This window comes from Mustelus asterias, chromosome 19, assembly GCF_964213995.1.
Source record: "Mustelus asterias chromosome 19, sMusAst1.hap1.1, whole genome shotgun sequence".
NCBI lineage: Eukaryota > Metazoa > Chordata > Chondrichthyes > Carcharhiniformes > Triakidae > Mustelus > Mustelus asterias.
In genome coordinates this window covers 29,149,879-29,175,955 of record NC_135819.1, presented here as the reverse complement: position 1 = coordinate 29,175,955, position 26,077 = coordinate 29,149,879, and the positions used below count along the sequence as shown (strand labels likewise).

At 43.1% G+C, this 26,077-nt stretch overlaps 1 protein-coding gene across 3 annotated transcripts in view; it reads right to left on the bottom strand.

The window, feature by feature from the left end:
• The window catches only part of fgd6 (FYVE, RhoGEF and PH domain containing 6), a 143,560-nt gene that overhangs the window by 107,119 nt on the left and 10,364 nt on the right, over positions 1–26,077 (bottom strand). For all 3 annotated transcript variants that reach the window (XR_013500150.1, XM_078235230.1, XM_078235231.1), the window contains exon 3: positions 3,765–3,903. Coding sequence is in view for 2 of the 3 variants with exons in the window: in XM_078235230.1 (XP_078091356.1) it covers positions 3,765–3,903 (139 nt within the window). In the remaining variant the exon portion in view is untranslated. The remainder of the gene's footprint in view (positions 1–3,764; positions 3,904–26,077) is intronic.

Here is a 26,077-nt window from a genome sequence, read left to right as displayed (position 1 = left end):
AGACATAGATAGGATGCAAAGCTGGGCTGAAAAATGGCAAATGGAGTTTAACACTGATAAATGTGAGGTGATTCATTTTGGTAGGACTAATTTAAATGTGGATTACAGGGTCAAAGGTAGGGTTCTGAAGACTGTGGAGGAACAGAGAGATCTTGGGGTCCATATCCACAGATCTCTGAAGGTTGCCAATCAAGTGGATAGAGCTGTGAAGAAGGCCTATAGTGTGTTAGCTTTTATTAACAGGGGGTTGGAGTTTAAGAGCCGCGGGGTTATGCTGCAACTGTACAGGACCTTGGTGAGACCACATTTGGAATATTGTGTGCAGTTCTGGTCACCTCACTATAAGAAGGATGTGGAAGCGCTGGAAAGAGTGCAGAGGAGATTTACCAGGATGCTGCCTGGTTTGGAGGGTAGGTCTTATGAGGAAAGGTTGAGGGAGCTAGGGCTGTTCTCTCTGGAGCGGAGGAGGCTGAGGGGAGACTTAATAGAGGTTTATGAAATGATGAAGGGGATAGATAGAGTGAACGTTCAAAGACTATTTCCTCGGGTGGATGCAGCTATTACAAGGGGGCATAACTATAGGGTTCGTGGTGGGAGATATAGGAAGGATATCAGAGGTAGGTTCTTTACGCAGAGAGTGGTTGGGGTGTGGAATGGACTGCCTGCAGTGATAGTAGAGTCAGACACTTTAGGAACATTTAAGCGGTTATTGGATAGGCACATGGAGCACACCAGGATGATAGGGAGTGGGATAGCTTGATCTTGGTTTCAGATAAAGCTCGGCACAACATCGTGGGCCGAAGGGCCTGTTCTGTGCTGTACTGTTCTATGTTCTATGTAAGTGGCGAGGAGACAGAAAACAGAATCGGAATAAATGGGTCTTTTTCGAAGTGGCAGGGGTGACTAGTGGGATCCTGCAGGGATTCATGCTTAGGCCTCAGCTATTCACAGCATAGCATAGAAAATCATATATCCAAATTTGCTAATGACACAAAGTTAGGCAGCATTGTAGACAGTGTAGATGATAGCATAAAATTAAAAAGGGATATTGGATGAATGGGCAAAACTGTGGCAGATGGATTTCAATGTAAGCAAGTGTGAGGCTCTCCATTTTGGGCCAAAAAATGATAGGTCTAGATGGTATGATGCTAAATACAGTCAATGACCAAAGAGACTTGGGAGGTGGGGGGGTTCAGGTGCTTAGATCTTTAAAATGCCAAAAACAGGTGCAGAAAATAATGACGGCGGCTAATGGAATGCTGACCTTTATATATGAAGGACTGGAGTAGAAGGACGCAGCAGAAGGACGCAGCAGAAATGCTGCAGGTTTCCAAAACCCTAGTTAGACCCCAATTGGAGTAGAGAGCATATCTGGATACTACACTTTAGGAAGGATACATTAGCCTTGAGGGAGTATAATGTAGGCTTACAAGAAAGATTCCTAGACTTCATGGGTTAATTTGAGGAGAAAACATACAAATTAGGCCTGTTTTCTCCAGAATTTAGAAGGTTAAGTGGTGATCTGGTCAAGACATTAACAGGAAAAGACAGGGCATAAAGATAAAATTATTTCCACTGGTCGGAGATTCTAGAACCAGGGAGCATATTCAAAAAATTAGTTATAAAGTTTATTTATTAATCACAAGTAAGGCTTACTGCAATGAAGTTACTGTGAAATTCCCCTAGTCACTACACTCCAGCACCTGTTTGGATCAATGCACCTAACCAGCATGTCTTTCAGACTATGGGAGGAAACCGGAGCACCCGGAGGAAACCCACACAGGAGAACGTGCAAACTCCACACAAGCAGTGACCCAAGCCGGGAATCAAATCCAGGTCCCAGGCGCTGTGAGGCAGCAGTGCTAACTACTGTGCCGCCGGTGCCAGACCATTCAGGAGAGATGTTAGGAAGTGCTTCTATACACAAAGGGTGTAGAGGTTTGGAACTCTCTTCCACAAACAGCAGTTGATGCTAGATCAGTTGCTAATTTTAAATCCTAGATAGATACATTTTTGTTAAGTAAAGGTATTAAGGATGTGGGCCAAAGGCAGATATGTGGAGTTGGGGCATAGATCAGTCATGATCTCACTGAATGGTGGAACAGGCTCTAGGGGCTGAATGGCCTACCCCTGTTCCTACATTCTTATATACATTAACGATTTGGATGAGGGAACCAAAAGTAATATTTCCAGGTTGGCTGGCGACACAAAACTTGGTCAGAACGCGAGTGGTGATGAGTATGTTAAGAGGCTTTAAGGTGATTTAGACCAATTGAGTGAGTGGGCAAGTACATGGCAGATAAAGTATAATGCAAATAAATGTGAAGTTATCCACTTCGGTTATCCACTTCGGTGGATAACTGGGTCTGTATTTACTGGAATTTAGAAGAATGAGAGTGGATCTAGATTTACGTTTAAAGCTCTAAGTTTTAAGTAACTAAGTGAAAAATATAAAATTCTGACTGGGTTAGACAGACTGGATGCAGAAATGTTGTTTCCTTTGGTGGGGGATGAGGGGGTGTTCTAGAACAAGGGGTATAGTCTTGGAATAGGACAGGTAAGGTTTATTTATTAGTCACAAGTAGGCTTACATTCACACTGCAATGAAGGTACTGTGAAAATCCCTAGTCGCCACACTCCGGCGCCTGTTCGGATACACTGAGGGAGAATTTAGCATGACCAATTCACCTAACCAGCACACCTTTGGACTGTGGGAGGAAACCAGAGCACCCGGAGGAAACCCATGCAGACACAGGAGACCGTGCAAACACCATACAGACAGTGACCTAAGCTGGGAATCGAACCCGGGTCCCTGGCGCTGTGAGGGAGCAGTGCTAACCACTGTGCCACCCGAGATGAGGAGAAACCACTTCACTCAGAGGGTGATGAACCTGTGAAATTCTCTTCCGCAGAAAGCCGTGGAGGCCAAGTCACTGAATACATTTAAGAAGAAAATGGATAGATGACTAGACTCTAAAGATGTTAAGGGGTATGGAGAGAGTGCGGGGGTATGGTGTTCAGTTAGAGGATCAGCCATGGTCATACTGAATGGTGGAGCAGGCTCGAAGGTCTGGCTGGCCTTCTCCTGTACCTATTTTCTCTGTTTCTAAGATAGCAACAGTGTTGGGACAAACTGTTGATATAGTTCTCTGGCATCACAAGGTGGCTGGAACTTCCAACTGTATTGTGACAGTTGAAAAATTGAACAGGATATGTTGATATTGCAATTTAAAGTTCTAAATGTTGATACCAAAAGGTATCTAGAAGTTGTGACGTTAGGTAATGTTTGTAGACAGGGTATATAAGCCCTACATTAGTATTGCTATTTATAAAGGTGCTGGGCACAGCATGTTACGTCTGGCCTCCATTAGCATTAGGAAATTACCAAGCAGTTTGGACCACCAATTCGAAGGTATGTAAAACTACTGCACAAACATGCACCATTTATTGTTGATGTATCCTCTCCTGTAAATCAGGGTTACAAACTTGCTTTATATACTGGTATGCAATACAATGAATAATGTTAATCTCAATTTCACCTCCCTCAGCCCCCAACCAAAACATATTCACAGCTTTAAAAACTGGTGAGAGATCAAGATTAAACACAAAGCTATAGGAATAGCATTTCATAAATTAGATTTATTTTAATGTTGCTATGTGGTATAATGATCTTTATTGTTGGTTAATGTCACAGAAGATCTACTAGAATCAGATTAAATAAATAAATTCCTGTTTTAAGAACCAAACTGAATATAACAAGATACCTGTTTCTCATCTTGCTGATCCAGTTCTCCTTTACTTGTATCTGAACTGGTATCTTCCTCATCGGAGCTAAAAATGATTTCTTCTTCATCTGAGTTGATGTCCACTTCTGAAGAATTGTTATCCTGATCCTGTACAGGGCTACAAACAGAGCAGAGTCTTACTACTTCAGCTGATATTGAATATCAAAATTCTTTTTGGCTGGATGGGTGGGGGCTTATTTTGAACTCATCAAAAAAGATGACAGTGTGAAGAATGAAACCTTTAAACTTTCCCGGCAGCTATAGCACAAGCCAAAGGCAATGCTAGCTTATTATGTTCTGTCGTCATGACTTCAAAAGAGGACCCTGTTGTGCATTGTGATTTTCTTCCCCCTCCTCCACTTATCACCCGCTTATATTGGAAATATAAAAGTAAATGCATCATGAAAATTTTGTAACAGTTGACCTCAAGTAGGCGAAGTTCATTTCAGTCAAGGGTGGTCAGATATCTAACTAGAAGAGGTATAAAAAAAAAGTCATACAATCCACATCTCCTTGTTTAAAATGTCAATCTCAATTTGAATGCTATCTCAGCAGGAAAAGTAGCAATGGCGTACGTATGGTTAAACTTTTTATAGAACACAAACAAACGTCATGTATCAGGGATAAGTTGCAAATGCTGGCCTTGCAGTTATGCTCAGATCCCATGAAAAAAATAAAGAATATACAAAGTGTAGAATACCGTACTCAAACCAATTACAAATGATTGCAGTCGGATTGGGTGTGCTCTGATGGGTATCATGAGAACAACATAAATTGCTGACTAGCAATAGATATGACTATGCCAACAGCACGTGCATGTGTGTGACAAAACAGATCAATGTAATTCAAGGATATGTTTACTTATTAAGTCTCTATCACCATTCAGTAACCAAGAAAGCACAAAAACGCATTTGTGCCACTTGTCTTGCGTCTGAACAGTTGACCAATAAATGCACAAGATGATTCAGATTCACTTGTAAATTACGTGTGAATGGATATTGAGATGTCATACCCAATTATCAAGTCTCATCAAGTTTAGTTACTTTGAATAGATTTTGTACATGAAGTAAACCAGTGATTTTTCTGTTATTTGGCATTATTTGTGCTCATTTTCTATTTCTCAATAAAACTAATGCAGATATTAAAGTTTCAGGTATACATATGTTACAATATTAGATGATTGTCAGAGGTATGGAGAAAAATGATGCAACTCATAAGGTGGACTTATTAATACAAAAGAATGTTAAACTTGAGCATCCCTTTTTAATTATCTTGCATGTTGGCCTCAAACAAATGATGCAATTGACTGTGGAACTAGTCGCAGCAGTATTTCCATCCAAGCTAAGAAAACATGGCACTGACAAGTAACAATAGTGGACTTTGGTATGGACAAGTGGATATATAATATGATCTTTACATTTTTTTGTTTACTCTTTCATGGAATGCAGGTGCCGCTGGCAAGCCAACATTTCAAGTCTGGATGACTGTCACAGCACTCTGACAAATGTCAAGGGGGTGTCGGTTAGAATGGTCATTGCCCGGCACTTGTTTGGCACAAACGTTACTTGCCACTTGTCAGTCTAAGACTAAACGTTATCCAGGTTATGCTATATATGGAAATGAGCTGCATCACTATAGGAGGATGATGAACATTGTGCAATCATCAGCGAACATCTCCACTTCTGACATAACGATGGAGGGAAGATCATTGATGAAGCATTTGAAAACGGTTGGGCCTAGAACACTACCTCAATGTTTGCAGTGATGGTCAAGAACTGAGATGGTTGGCCTCCAACAATTACAACCATCTTCCTTCATGTACAATATGACTCCAGCCAGTAGAGCATTTCCCCCACAATTCCCATTGACACTGGTTTTGGTAAGGCTCGTTGATGCAACTCTCAGTCAAATGCTGCCTTGATGTCCAGGGCACTCACTCCCACCTCACCTCTGAGATTCAGCTCTTTTGTCCATGTTTAAACCAAGGCTGTAATGCTGTCAGAAGCTGAGAGGCCCTTACAGAATCCAAACTGAGATTTAGAGTGTAGGTAATTGCTTTAAGTGCTGCTTGATAGAACTGTCAACACCACTTTCCATCACTTTGCTGATGAAAGTGTTGTTGACAGTGCTATCAAGAGAGTAGACTGATGGGTGGTAATGGACTGGATTCAAATTTGTCCTGTATTTTGTGGGGAGAACATACCTGGACAATTCAGTGAGTATGATTATGTAAGACTAGTTTTGGTTTTGTGGGACAGCTCTCCTCCCAATTTTGGTATAGTTCCCAGATATTGCTGAGACTTTGCAACATGGGTGTGCCATTGTAACTTTTGCCACATAGGCCAATCTGCCTGATTCCATTCCACGGTTTGCTAGGCCATTTCAGAGGGTGATTATGAGTTGACCATATTCCTGTGGGTCTGGACTCAGGCTGACCAGGTGAGGTAAGGATGGCAGATTTCCTTCCCTAAAAAACATCAATGATAGGTTTTTACAACAATCGATGATGGTTTCATCCACTACTATGACTAGCTTACAATGCTAGATTGCTTGTTAATGAACTGATTTTATTAATTAATTGAATTTAAATTCCATCAGATGCCTTGGTGGGATTAGAGCCAAAGGCCCCAGTGAATTAGCCTTGGCATCTGGATTACTAGTCTAGCAACATAACCATTGTGTTCTTGTCGCCCGGAAAGAGTGCCTATAAGTTTTACATTCTGCATCCAGAATTTGAGTTTCTGTGCATAATGTTTATCTATTATTCAACAACTGAGGAAAGCAAAAATAGCTCAATTTATGTTTAGCCTTCTCATCCTGAGTTATAACAGATATCCTATTCCATCAACAATACTGCTAGTGATAAACAGGAAATTTACTTAGGCCTCCTTCTGCAGTTTATCTAAAATAGAAAGCTTTTGCATACTATTAATATCATTACGATGAAAATAGTTATGAAGGATTCTTGACCATTAAATGCTGTAGAGCAAAGGAATTCCAGACTAAACAATATTAAAAAGATGTGCGTTTTTTTTGTTTTTTTAACAACTACACTAAGGCCTCCCTATGTAAATATATTGTAATGATAGAACAAATATGCCAATTCAGATTTTTATAAACCTGGATCCTGTCATCAAATACACAGCCTGGCTATTATTTCAATAGATCCTGTAAAACTCTGCCTTCTGGCCATCCTGATTAAACCAAACGCTGTTGTCAGACATCTGTTAAGAAATGTTTTGGTTTGATATGCAACCATGCCTTAATTTCAAACTGCAAATTCACAGATCCAGAGAGTAAATCAGTTTTATCTGTCTGATTTAAGCCAATGGTGAGAACTTTTCTTCCAACCTCTGCACTGGAATACCCACAAAGATTATAAATAATTCATGGTCCAAATCCCCTTTTCATCTTGACAACATAATTCAAAGACATGGAGTTCATTTGCACCATCATAACCGAGCACCCTTTCCCAATCATCTGTCAACCCCTCCACTGTGTTGAATACTGTCCGATTGCTTACCAACAAGCAGTCTTGGTTGAGCCATAATTTCCATCAGAAAAAGAGCGCCATTGTATTTGGTCCCCACTACAAGTTTTGTACCATCTCAAATTTCACTCTATTCCCAGAGACTGAGTCAGACTTGGATGTGGAACTTCTGAAACCCACATACCATTGGAGAGAGTGACTGCCCTTGACATCAAGGTACCATTTGACTGTCCATGACATCAAAGAGCTGTGGCAAAACTGAAGTCAATGGGAGTTAGGGGAAAACACTTTATTGGTTAGAGTCATACTATTGTGCGTTTAAGAAATGTATTTTTTGAATCATGTTCTCTGCAGTTTGCAAGCAGCTTTGTTTCTTTTCATTGTTGCCAACTTGTATGTCTTTTTATTGCTGCTTAAGTGGTTTTGCTTATTTTTAATCTGGGCCTAATGCGGTGTCCTGGAGTTTTATGAGTTTACGACCCTTTTGACTTGTTACGGGAAAAAATAATTGACAGGTCAGGTGACAAGAGTTCTTTTAGTTTCAGTTTTTGGCTGCTGGCTGCTGTTTTAGTTAGAAGCTGTTTGGACAGCAGACAGGAAGCAGGTTTTCTTGCCTCTCTGCCTGGAGTGAAAATTCTGCTGTGAGTGGTTTGCTAGCTAGTAACTATAGAGGCAAGAATTGCCTCTGTCTCTTGCAGTGGTTTGCTGACTAAAAGCTAGAGATCAACTTTATCTCAAGGGCTGCTGGAAGTTACAAGGCTGGGAAGTCAGAGTTTCAATTCTCCAACCAAAGGACTAAGTTCCAAAATCACGTGAGGACTTTTATTTTCTGTGCTAATCCTGTACCAGCTGTATGTTCGTAAGGAGTTTTGTTGTACTGGAACAGCGCATTTAGTTGTTAAGGTTCATACACAATGTTGTGGTTGTTTTTTGTTCTCGTTTAGAATTGGTAAAAGTTATTGCTAATTTTCTTTCAATGTGTTAACTGCATCCTTAAATAAACTAAACCGTAGTGGGTCAATTGAATCATACCTGAAGAGAAATAGCTCATGCTTACCCTAGACAAGTTCGAAGTGCAAAACTTATGGTCTCGGCTGTCTTGATAAAATACCTTGGAGTTTCTGACCTGGATTACAACAAAAGGAATATGATTGGAGGTCAATCATCTCAACTCCAGGACACCACTGCAGGGGTTGTTTAAGATAGTGTCTTAGCCCAACCATCTTCAGCTGCTTCATCAATGACCTTCCTTTCATCATAAGGTTAGAAGTTCGCTTATGACTGCACAATACTCATCACCAATTGCAACTCCTCAGATAATGAAGCTGTCCATGCCCAGCAAGACCTGGACAATATCCAGGCTTGGGTTGACAAGTGGTAAGTAATATTCACACCACAGAAGTGCCAGACAATGACAATTTCCAACAAGAGAGAATCAAACCATTTCCCCTTGACATTCAATGACATTACCATTACTGAATCCCATACTATCAACATCATGGGGAATGGGGGTTACCATTGACCAGAAACTGAACTAGCCATATAAATACTATGGCTACCAGATCAAAGGCTAAGAATCCTGCGCTGAGTAACTCCCTAAAACCTATCCACCATCTCTAAAGATACAAATTGGAATGCTTTCCACTTGCCTGGATGAGTGCAGCTCCAACAACACTAAAGAAGCTCAGCAGCATCCAGGACAAAGCAGGACAAAGCAGCCTGCTTGATTTCTATCTCTTCCACAAATATTTTATCCCTCCACCACTGATAAACAATGGCAGCTGTGTGTACCATCTACTATCTGCACTGCAGGAGCTCACCAAGATTCCTTAGCCAGCACTTTCCAAACACACGTCCACTATCATCTAGAAGGACTAGAACAGTGGATACCTGGGAACACCAACACCTGGAGATTCCTCTCCATGTCACTCACCATCCTGACTTGCAAACATATTGCCGTTCTTTCACTGTCCTTCACCACCCCCCCACCCACCCCCAGCACTGTAAGTGTACTTACACTTCAGGGACTGCAGCGGTTCAAGATGGCAGCTCACCATCACCTTCTTGAATGACAACTTGGGATGGGCAATAAATGTTGACCTACCCAGCGATGCCACATCCCATAAATTATTTTTTAAAAACTGAATCTTCTATGTTCTCCTGAATTCTCAAACTTTGCTTCCCAAAATTTTCAGCTTATCCAAAATACTGCTGTGTCCCCTAAGAGTACATCTTTCAGTCCATCGAGCCAGCTCCGCCTTTCTGTATGATCATGGCAGATCCTCTATCCAAAACTGCACTCCCACATTCTCGCCATACTCCTTGATGCCTTTAGTGTCCAGAAATCTATATCCTTAAATATATTCAGTGACTTAGCCTCCATAGCCTTCTATGCTGGAGAATACTACAGGTTCACCACCCTCTGAGTAAAGAGGCTTCTCCTCATCACAGTCTCAAATGGCCTACCCCATCTCCTGGAACTGTGACCCTTTGATCTGGATACCCCAGCCAGAGGAAACAACATTCCTGCATCGGGTCTGTCCAGCTCTGACAGAATTTTATATCTTTCAATTAGATTCCCTCTCATCCTTCTAAACTCCACTGAATACAGGCTCCTCTGTTACGACAATCCTGCAATCCCAGGAATCAGTCTGGTAAAACTTTGCTGCACTCGCTCTACGCCAAGTACATCTTTTCCAAGGTATCTTTTGAGGGCAGCACGGTACTCAGCATTTAGCACTGCTGCCTCAGCACAGCTGAGGTTCAATTCCAGCCTTGGGTGACTGTGTGGGGTTTACACATTTTCCCCCGTGTCTTTATGGATTTCCTCTGGGTGCTCTGGTTTCCTCCCACAGTCCAAAAATGTGTAAATTGGATTAGCCATGGTAAATGCGCGGGGTTACAGGGATTTGGCAGGATGTGTGGGCCTGGGTAAGATGCTCTTTCAGAGAGTCAGTGCAGACTCTGAGCTGAATGGCCTCCTTCTGCATCGTGTTGGGGTACCAGATCAGAAAGTCCAAGGTATATTATGAAGCCAGACTAGACCCCAATAATTTTTCTATTTTGGCACTGAGAAGATGTTTCACTCCAGGTGCAATTCCACTGACAAACCAGGGAACTTTTATCAAAACAAATTTTATTTAACAATACAGTTTATAACAAATGAATTAGCTTAACCTTTAACAACTCAACAATACTTAAACATGACCAGATACAATTCTTAACTGCTAACTTATCACTGAGTTCCAAACAAGCAAAACTTCCATTATAGACTCAAACTGCTCCATGCAAAACACAGGTATGAGAGCGCGAGAGGGAGACAGACAGTGACACACTGTCTGGCAGCCCAGGCAGCAACAATTTGTATTTTTAAATGAAAATGAAACAGGCTTTCCTGCAAGCTTCGTGCAGAGGGACCTGGGGGTCCTTGTGCACGAATCGCAAAAACTCAGTCTGCAGGTGATCAAGAAGGCGAATGGAATGTTGGCCTTTATCACGAGGGGGATAGAGTATAAAAGCAGGGAGGTCTTGCTGCAACTATACAAGGCACTGGTGAGGCCGCAACTGGAGTACTGTGTGCAGTTTTGGTCCCCTTATTTGCGAAAGGATATATTGGCCTTGGAGGGAGTGCAGAGAAGGTTCACCAGGTTGATACCGGAGATGAGGGGTGTAGCTTATGAGGAGAGATTGAACAGATTGGGTCTGTACTCGTTGGAGTTTAGAAGGCTGAGGGGTGATCTTATAGAGACATATAAGATAATGAAGGGGCTGGATAGGGTAGAGGTAGAGAGATTCTTTCCACTTAGAAGGGAAACCAGAACTAGAGGGCACAGCCTCAAAATAAGTGGGGGCCGGTTCAGAACAGAGTTGAGGGGGAACTTCTTCTCAGCGGGTAGTGAACTCTGGAATTCTCTGCCCATTGAAGTGGTGGAGCTACCTCGTTGAATATGTTTAAATCACGGGTAGATACGATTTCTGATCAATAAGGGAATTAAGGGAGATGGGGAGCAGGCGGGTAAGTGGAACTGATTCGCCTCAGATCAGCCATGATCTTGTTGAATGGCGGGGCAGGCCCGAGGGGCTAGATGGCCTACTCCTGCTCTTATGTTCTTATGTTCTTAGCTCCTCCCATTCATCACATAAATCTGCCCCTATCAACCTTATCAAAAACTCATGACTCTGCATAACTAGTCTAAAATTGAGAACACACCAAAATAAACAAAAATTCTACAAAGTAACATATTCCTAGCTAAAATCAGTTATTAGCCTGTATTCTTAGCATCTGCTAAACTGACTCTGGTAACAAAACAATGCCTCTTAAAGCATACCCACCTTAAACATAAAATATTCCAACATAGCATGGCATCATCACAGTAGGGATTCGATGGAAAGGATACAAAAACTGCACTCAATACTCCAAGTGTGGTCTTCACCAAGGCCCTGTATAGTTGCAGTAAGACATACTTGCTCCTATACTGAAGGCCAACATACCATTTACCTTCCTAACTACATGCCGCACCTGCACGCAGAAGACATAGGAGCACAAGTATGCCATTCTGGCTATCGAGTCATCTTCACCATTCAATGAGATCATGGCTGAACTGATACGATAATTCTCAACTCCACTTTCCCGCCTTGGATTCCCTTACTGATTAGAAATCTGTCTATCTCAGTCTTGAACAAACTTAATGACCCAGCCTTTACAGCTCTTTGCAGTAAAGAATTCCACAGATTCACTATCGCCTGAGGAAAGGAATTCTTCCCATCTTAAATCGGTGATCCTTTACTCTGAGATTATGCCCTCTGGTCCTAGACTCTCCCACAAGGGGGAACAGCCTCTCAGCATCTACCCTGTCAAGCCGCCTGAGAATCCTATATGTCTCAATAAGGTCATCTCTCACTCTTCTCAACTCCAAATGAGTACAGGCCCAACCTATTCAGCATCTCCTCAAAAGAAAATCCCTCCAAACCAGGAATCAACATAGTGAACCTTCTTTGGACTGCCTTCAACCTCCCCTTAGATAAGGGCACCAAAACTGATCACAGTATTCCAGGTGTGGTCTAACGAGGGCCTTGTGTTGTTTTAGCAAGACTACCTTACTTTTATACTTCATTCCCTTTGAAATAAAGGCCAACATTACATTTGCCTTCCCTATTACCTGCTGAATTTGCATGCTAGCATGTGCACAGGGACCACCTAAAATCCCTCTATGCTGCAGTTTTACTTCCAAGTTTTTCTCTATTTAAATATTCAGCTTCTTTATCCTTCATAGCAACGTGCATGATTTGGGTGGCATGGTGGAACAGTTAGCAATGCTGCCTCACAGCGCTAGGGACCCAGGTTCAATTCCAGCCTTGGGTAACTGTGTGGAATTTGCATGTTCTCCCCGTGTCTGCATGGATTTCCTCTGGGTGCTCCGGTTTCCTCCCACAGTCCGAAAGACGTGCTGGTTAAGTGCATTGGCTATGCTAAATTCTCTTTCAGTGTACCCAAACAGGCACTGGAGTGTGGCGACTAGGGGATTCTCACAGTAACTTAATTGCAGTGTTAATGTAAGCCTACTTGTGACACTAATAAACAAACTTTAAACTTCACATTTTCCTACATTATATTTCATCTGCCGAGTTTTTGTCCACTTATTTAGCCTGTCTGCATCCCTCTGTATACTGTGTCATCCTCACCAGTTGCATTCCCATCTGTGTGTGTCATTTGCAAACTTGGCAATAGTACATTCACTTCCCTCGTCCAAGTCGGCAATATATATTATAAATAATAGTGGCCCCTTCACTCACCCTATGGCACTCCACTCGTTAACACTGTCATCCTGAAAATGCCCCTTTTACCCCAACCCTCTGTCTGCTATTTGTTATGATGTGGAGATGCCGGCGTTGGACTGGGGTAAACACAGTAAGAAGTCAACAACACTGAAGAAGCTTGACACCATCCAGGACAAAGCAACCCATTTGATTGGCACCCCATATACAAATATTCACTCTCTTCACCACCGACACAGATGCATGGAAACACCACCATCTGGAAGTTCCTCTCCAAACCACTCACCATCCTGACTTGGAAACATATCACCGTTCCTTCAGTGTCACTGGGTCATGAACAGAATTCCCACTCACCTGAAGGGGCTTGCAGCTCCGAAAGCTTGTGTGGCTTTTGCTACCAAATAAACCTGTTGGACTTTAACCTGGTGTTGTTAAACTTCTTACTGTGCTATTTGTTAGCCAATCCTCTATCCATGTTAATGTACTATCCCCAACACCATGGGTTCTTACTTTAATTAGCCTTTTGAGTGGTACCTAATCCAATTCTTCCAACACCAAGATCTTTTGTTCATCGATATTTCCCAATCTGTCACCATTTAAATAATACACTGCCATTCGAACATAGAACAATGCAGAAGGAGGCCATTTGGCCCATCGAGTCTGCACTGACCACAATCCTACGCAGGCCCTATCCCCATAACCCCATGCTTTTACCCTAGCTAGTTCCCCTGACACCAAGGGGTAATTTAGCATGGCCAATCCACCTAACCTGCACATCTTTGGACTGTGGGAGGAAACCAGAGCACCCGGAGGAAACGCACGCAGATATGGGGAGAATGTGCAAACTCCACACAGACACAGACCCAAGCCGGGAATCAAACCTGAGTCCCTGGCGCTGTGAGGCAGCAGTGCTAACCACTGTGCCACCCCCATTTGTATTTTCCGAGATCGTTTGATAATTATTGTAAATTTGTCCATGTTTACCAACACTTTTGCCAGTGGAGATAATACCTCTCCATCAATCAAATCACTTCATAATTTTGAACACCTCTCTTAAATCTTCCCTTGACATTCAATGCTCCAAAAGGAACAATCCAAGCCTATCCACAGAACTGAAGTCTTTAAGACATTATACCATTCCAGTAAATCTGCACCCCAAAACCATGACATCCATCCTGGAATGAGTTGTCTGGATTGGACACTTTACTTCAACTGAAATCTAACCAGTGATGTATGAAGGTTTGGCACAACGTCCACGATTTGTATTATACGCCTCTATTTATAAAGCCCAAGATTGAGCTTTTTTTAAAAAGTGTTATCAACTTTCCAACCACCTTGACAAGAATTGTGTTTGTGAACCCCCAGGTGTTTTTGTCCCCAGCTGCCAGGTTGTTACAGTTCACAATTACTTGCTCGTTTGTCTTTAAAGGTAAATTGACCATACTCATCAGAAGTGTTTGCAGTGGATATGTAGGTGATTGCTGAGGCCGATCTGTGCCCAGAAGATTCTGCTCCAAATAGGACAAGAGACTATTGTCAATCAAGTTTTGGATGAGTTTCTACCTTGGGATTTCTTTTACTTGTATTTTTTCTGATTCTTGCTTGCTTGAGGGTATCAGCATTGTTATTTTAAATTTTGTTGCGCCAGGTGCAGTGGCCCTGAGCGATCTTCCTCTTCAAGAGCAAAGTTCCTAATTCAAGCCTTTACAATGCCTTTGTGGCTTCTAATGACCATCAAGAATGAGCACCCCAGACTCAATCTCTCCATAGTCTATTTGCTTTGATAAGCAAGTGCCAAGCATTCTGGCTTTGGATATGGATGCTTGTCATGTCTGCTTGGGTGATCACCTCAGTGTCTGTAATTTGGCCTATCATTGATGAAAGTGATTGAGCTTCTTGGCATAATGTTGGTACACTTCCAAGTATTACATGGGTAGAGCAGAGTGGGAGGACTATTACTCTATAGACTTACTCCTTTTCATTCCCAGAAACAATGCTTGAATTCTGCAGAAGGCTGCACTTAAATAATTCTTGTATGTGTCTCGTATCCACATAAGAGAGCTGACGAGGGAATGCTGCCAGGGTAAGTGAAGTTATCCACTGCTAACAGTGGTCATGGACTGAAACTTTCCTGGACCAGGTTGGTACATTGCTTCAGTTTTGTCTGTGCTGATCAGAAGGCCAATGTTTTCACATACTGGGAGAAAATGTTCGTGCTATTTGAATTATTACCTGCGCCACGTAAAAATGGCACGGGATAAATAAAATTAAAGAAATGAATGAATGACTCAAAGACAACTGTGGGAGAAGTGGGTACCAATTCATGGCGCACTGCTACCAGTATTAGGGAAAGTGGGATCTGTACCATTGGGATGGTCTACACCTGGGACACAGATAGGTTAATGTGGCAAATTAAGCATAAGCATGGGTAATATGAAACTGTCCATTTTGACAGAAAGAATTGAAAAAATTATCTAAGTGGTGAGATTGCAGAATTCAGAGTGCCAGAAGGATCTGGGTGTCCTAGAGCACGAATCACAAAAGGCTGAAATACAGGTATAGCAAGTAATTCGGAAAGCTAAAAGAGTGCTATCATTTATTGGGGGGGGGGAACTGATTACAAAAGTATGTTATGTTTCAGTTGTACAGAGCATTGGTAAGCAATTGGGAGTATTGTGTACAGTATTGATTGTTTTATTAACTGCGTTAGCAGTTCAGAGGCTTGCTAGAATACCAGGAATGGGCGGGTTGTCTTAGGAGGAAAGGTTGGAGTGGTTAGGTATATCCACTGGTGATTACAAGTGTAAGATGCAACTTGATCAAAACCTTTAAGATCCTGAGGGATTTTGACAGGGTGAACGTGGAGGATATTTCCTCTTGACCGAGGATGTAGAACTAGGGGTCATTTATTTAAGGCGGAACAAAGAACAAAGAACAGTACAGCACAGGAAACAGGCCCTTCGGCCCTCCAAGCCTGTGCCACTCCTTGGTCCAACTAGACCAATCGTTTGTATCCCTCCATTCCCAGGCTGCTCATGTGACTATCCAGGTAAGTCTTAAACGTTGTCAGCGTGCCTGCCTCCACCACTCTACTTGGCAGCGCATTCCAGGCCCCCACCACCCTCTGTGTAAAAAACATCCCTCTAATATCTGCGTTATACTTCGCCCCTCTCACCTTGAGCCCGTGACCCCTCGTGAACGTCACTTCTGATCTGGGAAAAAGCTTCCCACCGTTCACCCTATCTATCCCCTTCATAATCTTGTACACCTCTATTAGATCTCCCCTCATTCTCCGTCTTTCCAGGGAGAACAACCCCAGTTTACCCAATCTCTCCTCATAGCTAAGACCCTCCATACCAGGCAACATCCTGGTAAACCTTCTCTGCACTCTCTCTAACGCCTCCACGTCCTTCTGGTAGTGCGGCGACCAGAACTGGACGCAGTACTCCAAATGTGGCCTAACCAGCGTTCGAGACAGCTGCATCATCAGACTCCAGCTTTTATACTCTATACCCCGTCCTATAAAGGCAAACATACCATATGCCTTCTTCATCACCTTCTCCACCTGTGTTGCCACCTTCAAGGATTTGTGGACTTGCACACCTAGGTCCCTCTGCGTTTCTATACTCCTGATGACTCTGCCATTTATTGTACAACTCCTCCCTACATTATTTCTTCCAAAATGCATCACTTCGCATTTATCTGGATTAAACTCCATCTGCCACCTCTCCGCCCAATTTTCCAGCCTATCTATATCCTGCTGTATTGCCCGACAATGCTCTTCGCTATCCGCAAGTCCAGCCATCTTCGTGTCATCCGCAAACTTGCTGATTACACCTTCTTCCAAATCATTTATATATATCACAAATAGCAGAGGCTCCAGTACAGAGCCCTGCGGAACACCACTGGTCACAGACCTCCAGCCGGAAAAAGATCCTTCGACCACTACCCTCTGTCTCCTATGGCCAAGCCAGTTCTCCACCCATCTAGCCACTTCTCCTTGTATCCCATGAGCCTTAACCTTCTTAACCAACCTGCCATGTGGGACTTTGTCAAATGCCTTACTGAAATCCATATAGACGACATCCACGGCCCTTCCTTCATCAACCGCTTTTGTCACTTCCTCAAAAAACTCCACCAAATGTGTAAGGCACGACCTCCCTCTTACAAAACCATGCTGTCTGTCACTAATGAGGTTGTTCCGTTCTAAATGCACATACATCCTGTCTCTAAGAATCCTCTCCAACAACTTCCCTTCCACAGACGTCAAGCTCACCGGCCTATAATTTCCTGGGTTATCCCTGCTACCCTTCTTAAACAACGGGACCACATTCGCTATCCTCCAATCCTCAGGGACCTCACCCGTGTCCAAAGAAGCGACAAAGATTTCCGTCAGAGGCCCAGCAATTTCATCTCTCGTCTCCCTGAGCAGTCGAGGATAGATGCCATCAGGCCCTGGGGCTTTGTCAGTTTTAATGTTCCCTAAAAAACCTAACACTTCCTCTCTCGTAATGGAGATTTTCTCTAACGGGTCAACACCTCCCTCCGAGACACTCCCGGTTAACACGCCCCTCTCCTTCGTGAATACCGATGCAAAGTATTCATTTAGTATCTCCCCCATTCCCTTGGGCTCTAAGCATAATTCCCCTCCTTTGTCCCTGAGAGGTCCGATTTTCTCCCTGACAACTCTTTTGTTCCTAACGTATGAATAGAATGCCTTAGGATTCTCCTTAATCCTGCCTGCCAAGAACATTTCGTGACCTCTTTTTGCCCTTCTAACTCCCCGTTTGAGTTCTTTCCTACTCTCTCTGTATTCCTCCAGAGCTCCATCTGTTTTCAGTTGCCTGGACTTAACGTATGCCTCCCTTTTCATTTTAATCAGATCCTCAATTTCCCTGGTTATCCACGGCTCTCGAATCCTACCTTTCCTATCTTTCCTTTTTACAGGCACATGCCTATCCTGCAGCCTTATCAATAGTTCCTTAAAAGACTCCCACATGCCAGACGTGGACTTACCCTCGAACATCCTCTCCCAATCAACATCCACCAATTCCTGCCTAATCCGGCTATAGTTAGCCTCCCCCCAATTTAGCACCCTGCCCGTAGGACAGCACTCATCCTTGTCCATTACTATCCTAAAGTTAACAGAGTTGTGGTCACTATTTGCCACATGTTCCCCTACCGAAACTTTGACGACCTAACCGGGCTCATTTCCCAGAACTAGGTCCAGTATAGCCCCCTCTCTAGTTGGGCTATCTACATACTGTTCCAAAGAACCTTCCAGTACGCATTTCACAAATTCCTCCCCGTCCGGACCCCCAGCTCTAAGCACTTTCCAGTCTGTGCCAGGGAAATTAAAGTCCCCCACTACAACAACCCTATTTTTTCTGCACCTATCCAGAATCTCCTGACATATCCTTTCCTCCACTTCCCGTGGGCTGTTGGGTGGTCTGTAGTACACCCCCAGCATAGTGACTGCACCCTTCCTGTTTCTGAGTTCCACCCACAGCGACTCAGTACATGACCCCTCTAAGTTGTCTACCCTCTGCACCGCGATAATATGCTCCTTAACTAATATCACTACTCCCCCACCTTTTTTAGTCCCTCCTCTGTCTCGCCTAAAACACTTATACCCCGGAATATTCAGCTGCCAGTCCTGTCCTTCTTTTAACCAAGTTTCCGTCACCGCAACCACATCCAAATTCCGCATAAGCATTAAGGCCCTAAGTTCGTCTGTTTTACCCGTTACGCTCCTCGCATTGAAGCAGATGCACTCCAGACCTCCAGGCCCACTCAGGTCATCCTCCTCCAGAGTGCTCCTCTTCTTAGCTAGCCTTGCCCTGGCCCCCAGCTCAACCCCAGCCTCAGTATTTACTGACCTACTGTTTTGTTCCCCACCCCCCGCCACACTAGTTTAAATCCTGCCGAAACACTAGCAAAACTCCCAGCCAGGATATTTACTCCCTTCCAGTTAAGGTGTAACCCATCCTTTCTGTACAGTTGCCATCCTGACTTGAAGATTTCCCAGTTATCTATGAATTTAAAACCCTCCCTCTTGCACCAGTCCTTTAGCCACGCGTTCAACTGTAGAATCTCCCTGTTCCGAGCCTCACTTGCACGAGACACCGGGAGCAGTCCAGAGATTGCTACCCTGGAGGCCTTACTTTTTAGCCCAGCACCCAACTCCCTGAATTTCTCTCGAATTTCCCCCTGCTCTTCCTACCTACATCATTTTCACCAATGTGTATAATCACATCCGTTTAAATATGTTTTTAAATATGCTTCCTACCCTCTCGGAGACATCCAGTACCCCGGCACCAGGGAGGCAGACTACCATCCTGGATTCTTGTTCACTCCCACAGAACCCCCTGTCCGTGCCTCTAACCATTGCGTCCCCCACAACTATCGCTCGCCTAAACCCCTTCTTTCCCTTCCGGACCCCTGAGCCTGTCTCCATGGAGGCGATCTGGTCCTCGTGGCTTACCCCTGGAGGGTCATCCCCCTCCACAGAATCCAAAACAATATACCTATTCTGGAGGGGGACAACCACAGGGGATCCCTCCACAGACTGCTCACTCCCTTTCCTTCTCCCATCTGTTGCCCATCCCTTTCTTTTATGGGAGACTGCCACTGGGGTACTTTCTGGCACATCACCCTTCTGACTATTACCCCTCCTAACTGTGACCCACGTGTCTTCCTTCCGAGACCCTGGTGTCACTACCTGACTATAACTTTTATCTATTAATCTCTCATTTTCCCTAACTAAATTGAGTTCATCGAGCCTCAGCTCCAGCTCCCTTACACGATCCTTCAGGAGTTGCAGTTCCACACATCTGGCACAGATATGGACTTCCGGGAGGCAAGTTGTCTCCAGGAACTCCCACATCCCACACCGAATGCAGTATACTGGCCTCCCACTCATACCAGCCATGTCCTTTTTAGTTTTTGGGAGATAAAACAAAAAAAGGGGGTGTAGCAGAAGAAAAGCAAACAACCTTCCTCGCCTTCGCCGAAGCCCTGTGAGCCAAAGCCCTTACAGCTCACACTCTGCTCCCTGCTCACTCCACTGCCCGCTCCAGACGCTGCCCGCTCAAAAGTGCGGCCTGCTTTTAAACCCTCCAAAAAACCTTCCCCAGGCTGCTCCTGGGCCTACTCCCTGTTTTGAAAAAAAAAAACCTTTTAAAATTAGCCCTTTTTAAACCTTCCCCAGGCTGCTCCTGGGCCTACTCCCTGTTTTGAAAAAAAAAAACCTTTTAAAATTAGCCCTTTTTAAACCTTCCCCAGGCTGCTCCTGGGCCTACTCCCTGTTTTGAAAAAAACCTCCGATTTTTAAGCCAAATTTAACTGAAAAATAAATAAATAAATAAAATGCAGACACAATCTTTCTTACCCTCAGCCTGCTCCTGTGGAACAATGAGGCTGAAACCTCCAAGGTAAGCCCTTTTTAAACCTTCCCCAGGCTGCTCCTGGGCCTACTCCCTGTTTTGAAAAAAAAACCTTTTTAAATTAGCCCTTTTTAAACCTTCCCCAGGCTGCTCCTGGGCCTACTCCCTGTTTTGAAAAAAACCTCCGATTTTTAAGCCAAATTTAACTGAAAAATAAATAAATAAATAAAATGCAGACACAATCTTTCTTACCCTCAGCCTGCTCCTGCGGAGTTGACAAGAATTTTTTTTCTGAGTCTACAGAATACAGTTCCTCAAAAGGCAGTGGAGCAACATCTCAATATTTTTAATGCAGAACTAGATAGATTCTTGATCACCAAGACGGTGGAAGGTTATCGGGCGTAGGCTGGAACTTAAGGTTGAGGTTACAATCAGATCAAGTGCTGATCTGATTGAATTGCGGAGCAGGCTCATAGGGCCAAAGGCCAACTCCTAGTTCATATGTTTGTATGAATGTTCAGTTCTGAACTGGTAGCTAGTGCATAATCATCGGCAAACACAAAATTACACCCTTGAAAACCTTGGTCTTCACTTAGAGTCATCTCAATGAGCAGATTCTGTCCACATGATATCTAATTTTGATGCTAGGATCATCAGCATGAAAGGCAGACAGCATGGGGGAAAAAAATCAAGGTGGTAGTACCAGCATGCAGCCCTGTTTAACTCCATCAGTAACTGGAAATGAGTCAGAAGACTCCCCATTACCAAGGACAAACAAGCATGCAAAATTATTAAACCATTGTGCTGAATTTCTCAGAGGAAGTGAGTTTTTCCATTACCTTCCAAAGGTCCTCACAGTTGACTGTATCAAAGGGCTTGGTCAGGTCATTTAGAGGTGTGGTGTAGAGTTCCACGTTTTGTCCTTGGTTTTTCTTCCAGACCTGTCTCACTGCAAACACCATATCAGTTGTTTCTTGATCTTTTTGGGAATATCACTCTCAGGGAACACAGTCTCAAGCCATTTAGGACTGAAATCATGAGGAATTTCTTTATTTAGTGGGCAGCGAATCTTTATAATTCTTTACCCGAGGACTGTGGAAGCTCAATCTTTGAGCATGCGCAAGACAGAGATCGAATTTAGGGACAGCACAGGAAAATGGCATTGAGATACAAGATCAGTCAGGATTGGTTGAAAGGTGGAATGGGCTTGAAGTGCCGAATAGCCTACTCCTGCTCCTATTTCCCATGTTCCAATGAACCAATCTTGATGCTTACAAGGGGCAGGGCCACAGGCCTCTAAAGCAGTGGAGTACACTGCACCCCTACAGGTCGCCCAGTCATCTTCAATGCAGTAAATGTCCATTTTCATTGTCCGCTGGTGACTCTCGAGATTTCTTCATGGCTGCTTATTTGAACCAAGACAGAGACACTTTAGACCTTTGTGCCCTGAGGGTGTCTAGGGGGTTGGATTTTTATGTTTTGTTTCTAAATAAGACATTAGACAGTCAAGCAGCCAGTGCTGCACATGGCTTTCATTACATGCTCATCCTGCCACTTCTCTTTCACTGGTGGTGACAGTCAATTAGATGCCAATGCATAAAACAGGGGTGCATCCAAGACGTCTTGTTGCGATTAGGAAGGTGGAAAAAAGTGTTAGTGATTAAGAGCTCATGCACAGCACATCTTCAGCAACAGGAGCCCATTGTTGTTGCAACTATCAGCCCTGCTTCCTTTGCGTTCCCACAGCTGATGATCAATATTTCTTGCACTGAAGTGACCAAGTATGATTAGCTTGTCTAACTTTGGCACAGTAGCAATCACAAGCAGATCGACAGTGTACAACACAAATGCACTGACAATTAGTTTAAGTCAACTGAAAATATGAAAACTCATTATGATATTCTTCACTTTGTTTCAATATTGATGCTAGATATTCTAATTATCTTAAAATTTGACTTTCAACACTTAAATGTACATACACATTTTCATTGTACATTTTTATTCCTTTATCAAGATCCAATCTAATTGGAGACCCAGAATCCTACAAATAAATCAAAAATGGCTTGCAGTGTACAAAATACACATTTTATTTCATACATCATTTGTCTAAGATATACCTCTTTAGGCTGAAATCGATAAGGTAAATTGACGAAAAAATGTGGTAAACAACCAAATGTATTTGCAAATCACAAAATTAAAATAAATTTCAGCAAATAAACAAGGCTCGTCAATTGCATTGAACTTAAAGGAAATTATACCAGTTTTGTTTTGGCAGCAACGACCAAGTGTCATTAAACCGGTTAAATTGTTGTAGCATTATTTTAGTTCGTTATCTAATTCCGTCTTCCTTGCCTTATCATGACTCTGATTCAAATAATTAACTAGTGTTAAAAGATGTATGCATTCCATGAATCACTTCAACAAATAAACAAGGCTAACCATTGGTCTCATACTTGCTAATAATAAATTTATGTTCAATGTATTACTTGAAGTGCAGTAACCAAGCTATTGGTGAACATGAGTTATAGAATCTTTAACTGGCATACAGGAACAGATGGGTGGTACCTTCAATAATGCAATGTTCTCTTAGAACTGGACTGGACGGTTATCTTAGATTGGGTTTCGTGCATAACAGTTTCTATGAATAGCAATGAAATAAATGGCTGTTTATTTTTAATGGTATTAGTTACTTTATGGTTGCTGGGTGGAATTAATGAAAATATTCAAGTAAACTGGTAAAAAAGTATATTGTGAGGTTCATGCATTATTAAACATTATGAAACATGAACATTCAAGCATTTTGTTACTCCAACAGAAGGTAATGGTATTAAAAATAGTTTTGCATTTTGACTTATCTTGATTGAAAATCATTTAGCTCAAAGCGATAATATTACCAATTAGATCATATGAAAGCACATAGAAACATCTCAAAGAACTTCAAAACATTTAATTTACTCTGACTTGTGGCAACTTGTTATATAGGCAAACACAGCAACTAGATAAATCCTGCAATGCAGCTTTCCCTCCTCACCTAAGCTAATAGCTTAGACAATACACGAGGTCCTAAATTACTGTCTGAACTCTTTTGAAGCAGAAGTTGAAGTGTTATCAAGGCAAGCTAACATACAAGCCTGAATGCACAAAAATTCTTTTCAGAAAAAAAAATTATAAAATAAAACAAAACTGAAGGAGACCAGTATATTATGTTTGTGGCAGATTGTTAAACGACCTAAATAGTCTCACTCCCTTCCTCTTTCTCTATTGCCCAGCAATAGTTTTCCTTTTCAAGTATATATTCAATTTCAGAGTGAACTTCAGGGAGCTTTGCCAGGAGCCCATAGACAAACCAAATGTTTTGCCTGATGCAGCTCCTCCCAGCTACCTCCTCCCAAACATCCCAATGTCTGCCATCCTAAAATTCTTAAGACCCTTCTGTCACATACCCCTCAGAGCTGTCATGTCCATCTATTTTTGGGGGCAACAATTCACGAAGAGAAGAAACGTTATCGACATTTGAGTTACAGCTACTCAAAGTGAGATTTCAAGGCACTCTTACACACAGATCCATATTGAAATGTGCTTCCTTCACTATGGTCATGTATCTAACAACTAGTGTTACTGCCACAAACTGGTATTAAATCAGACTAACGCTGACCAAAACAGAGAGATGAAACTGAATGTAATTATTTTTCACAAGTTTGTTTCATATTATTTACAGGGAATGCTACAGAATTGAGTCACGATTCACATTGTATTGTGATTGGAAAATCGTTTGCAACAATCTTCAGCCAGAAGTGCAAGAGTGCATGATCCATCCTGGCTTCCTCTGGAGGAAACACAGTAAGAGTTTTAACACCACCAGGTTAAAGTCCAATGGGTTTATTTGGTAGCAAATGCAGATATCCACTCCATCTGACGAAGGAGCAGCGCTCCAAAAGCTAATGGCATTTGCTACCAAATAAACCTGTTGGATTTTAACCTGGTGTTGTTAAAACTCTTACTGTGTTTACCCCAGTCGAACGCCGGCATCTCCACATCATGACTTCCTCTGGAGGACCCAGTATCACAGATGCCAGTCATGAGCCAATTTGATTCACTCCACATGATATTAAGAAATGGCTGAAGGCATCGGATACTGCAAACCTACCACATTCTAGCAATAGTACTGAGTCCAAAAGACGTGCTGGTTAAGTTCATTGACCGTGCTAAATTCTCCCTCAGTGTACCCGAGCGTGGCGACTGGGGGGAACTTCACAGTAACTTCATTGCAGTGTTAATGTAAGCCTATTTGTGACACTAATAAACTTAAACTGAAGACGCGCTCCAGAGCTAGCTGTGTCTTTAGCCAAACTGCTCCAGTACAGATACAACACTAGCATCTATCCGGCAAAATAGAAGCACAGATATGTCTTGTGCACAAAAAGCAGGACAAATCCAACCTGGCCAATTACCACTCCATCAGTTGACTCTCGATCAGGAAAGTGATGGGAAGTGGCATGCACAGGTGCTCTCAAGCGGCACTAGCTCAGCACTAACTTATTCACTAATGCTCAGTTTGAGTTCTGCCAGGGCCACTCAGCTCCTAACCCCATTTCAACCTTAGCCCAAACATGAAAAGAGCTGGGCTCCAGAGAACAAAGAACAATACAGCACAGGAACAGGCCCTTCGGCCCTCCAAGCCCGTGCCGCTCCCTGGTCCAAACTAGACCATTCTTTTGTATCCCTCCATTCCCACTCCGTTCATATGGCTATCTAGATAAGTCTTAAACGTTCCCAGTGTGTCCGCCTCCACCACCTTGCCTGGCAGCGCATTCCAGGCCCCCACCACCCTCTGTGTAAAATACGTCCTTCTGATATCTGTGTTAAACCTCCCCCCCTTCACCTTGAACCTATGACCCCTCGTGAACGTCACCACCGACCTGGGGAAAAGCTTCCCACCGTTCACCCTATCTATGCCTTTCATAATTTTATACACCTCTATTAAGTCTCCCCTCATCCTCTGTCTTTCCAGGGAGAACAACCCCAGTTTACCCAATCTCTCCTCATTACTAAGCCCTTCCATACCAGGCAACATTCTGGTAAACCTCCTCTGTACTCTCTCCAAAGCCTCCATGTCCTTCTGGTAGTGTGGCGACCAGAACTGGACGCAGTATTCCAAATGCGGCCGAACCAACGTTCTATACATCTGCAACATCAGACCCCAACTTTTATACTCTATGCCCCGTCCTATAAAGGCAAGCATGCCATATGCCTTCTTCACCACCTTCTCCACCTGTGACGTCACCTTCAAAGATCTGTGGACTTGCACACCCAGGTCCCTCTGCATATCTACACCCTTTATGGTTCTGCCATTTATCGTATAACTCCTCCCTACATTATTTCTACCAAAATGCATCACTTCGCATTTATCAGGATTGAACTCCATCTGCCATTTCTTTGCCCAAATTTCCAGCCTATCTATATCCTTCCGTAGCTTCTGACAATGCTCCTCACTATCTGCAAGTCCTGCCAATTTTGTGTCGTCCGCAAACTTACTGATTACCCCAGTTACACCTTCTTCCAGATCGTTTATATAAATCACAAACAGCAGAGGTCCCAATACAGAGCCCTGCGGAACACCACTAGTCACAGGCCTCCAGCTG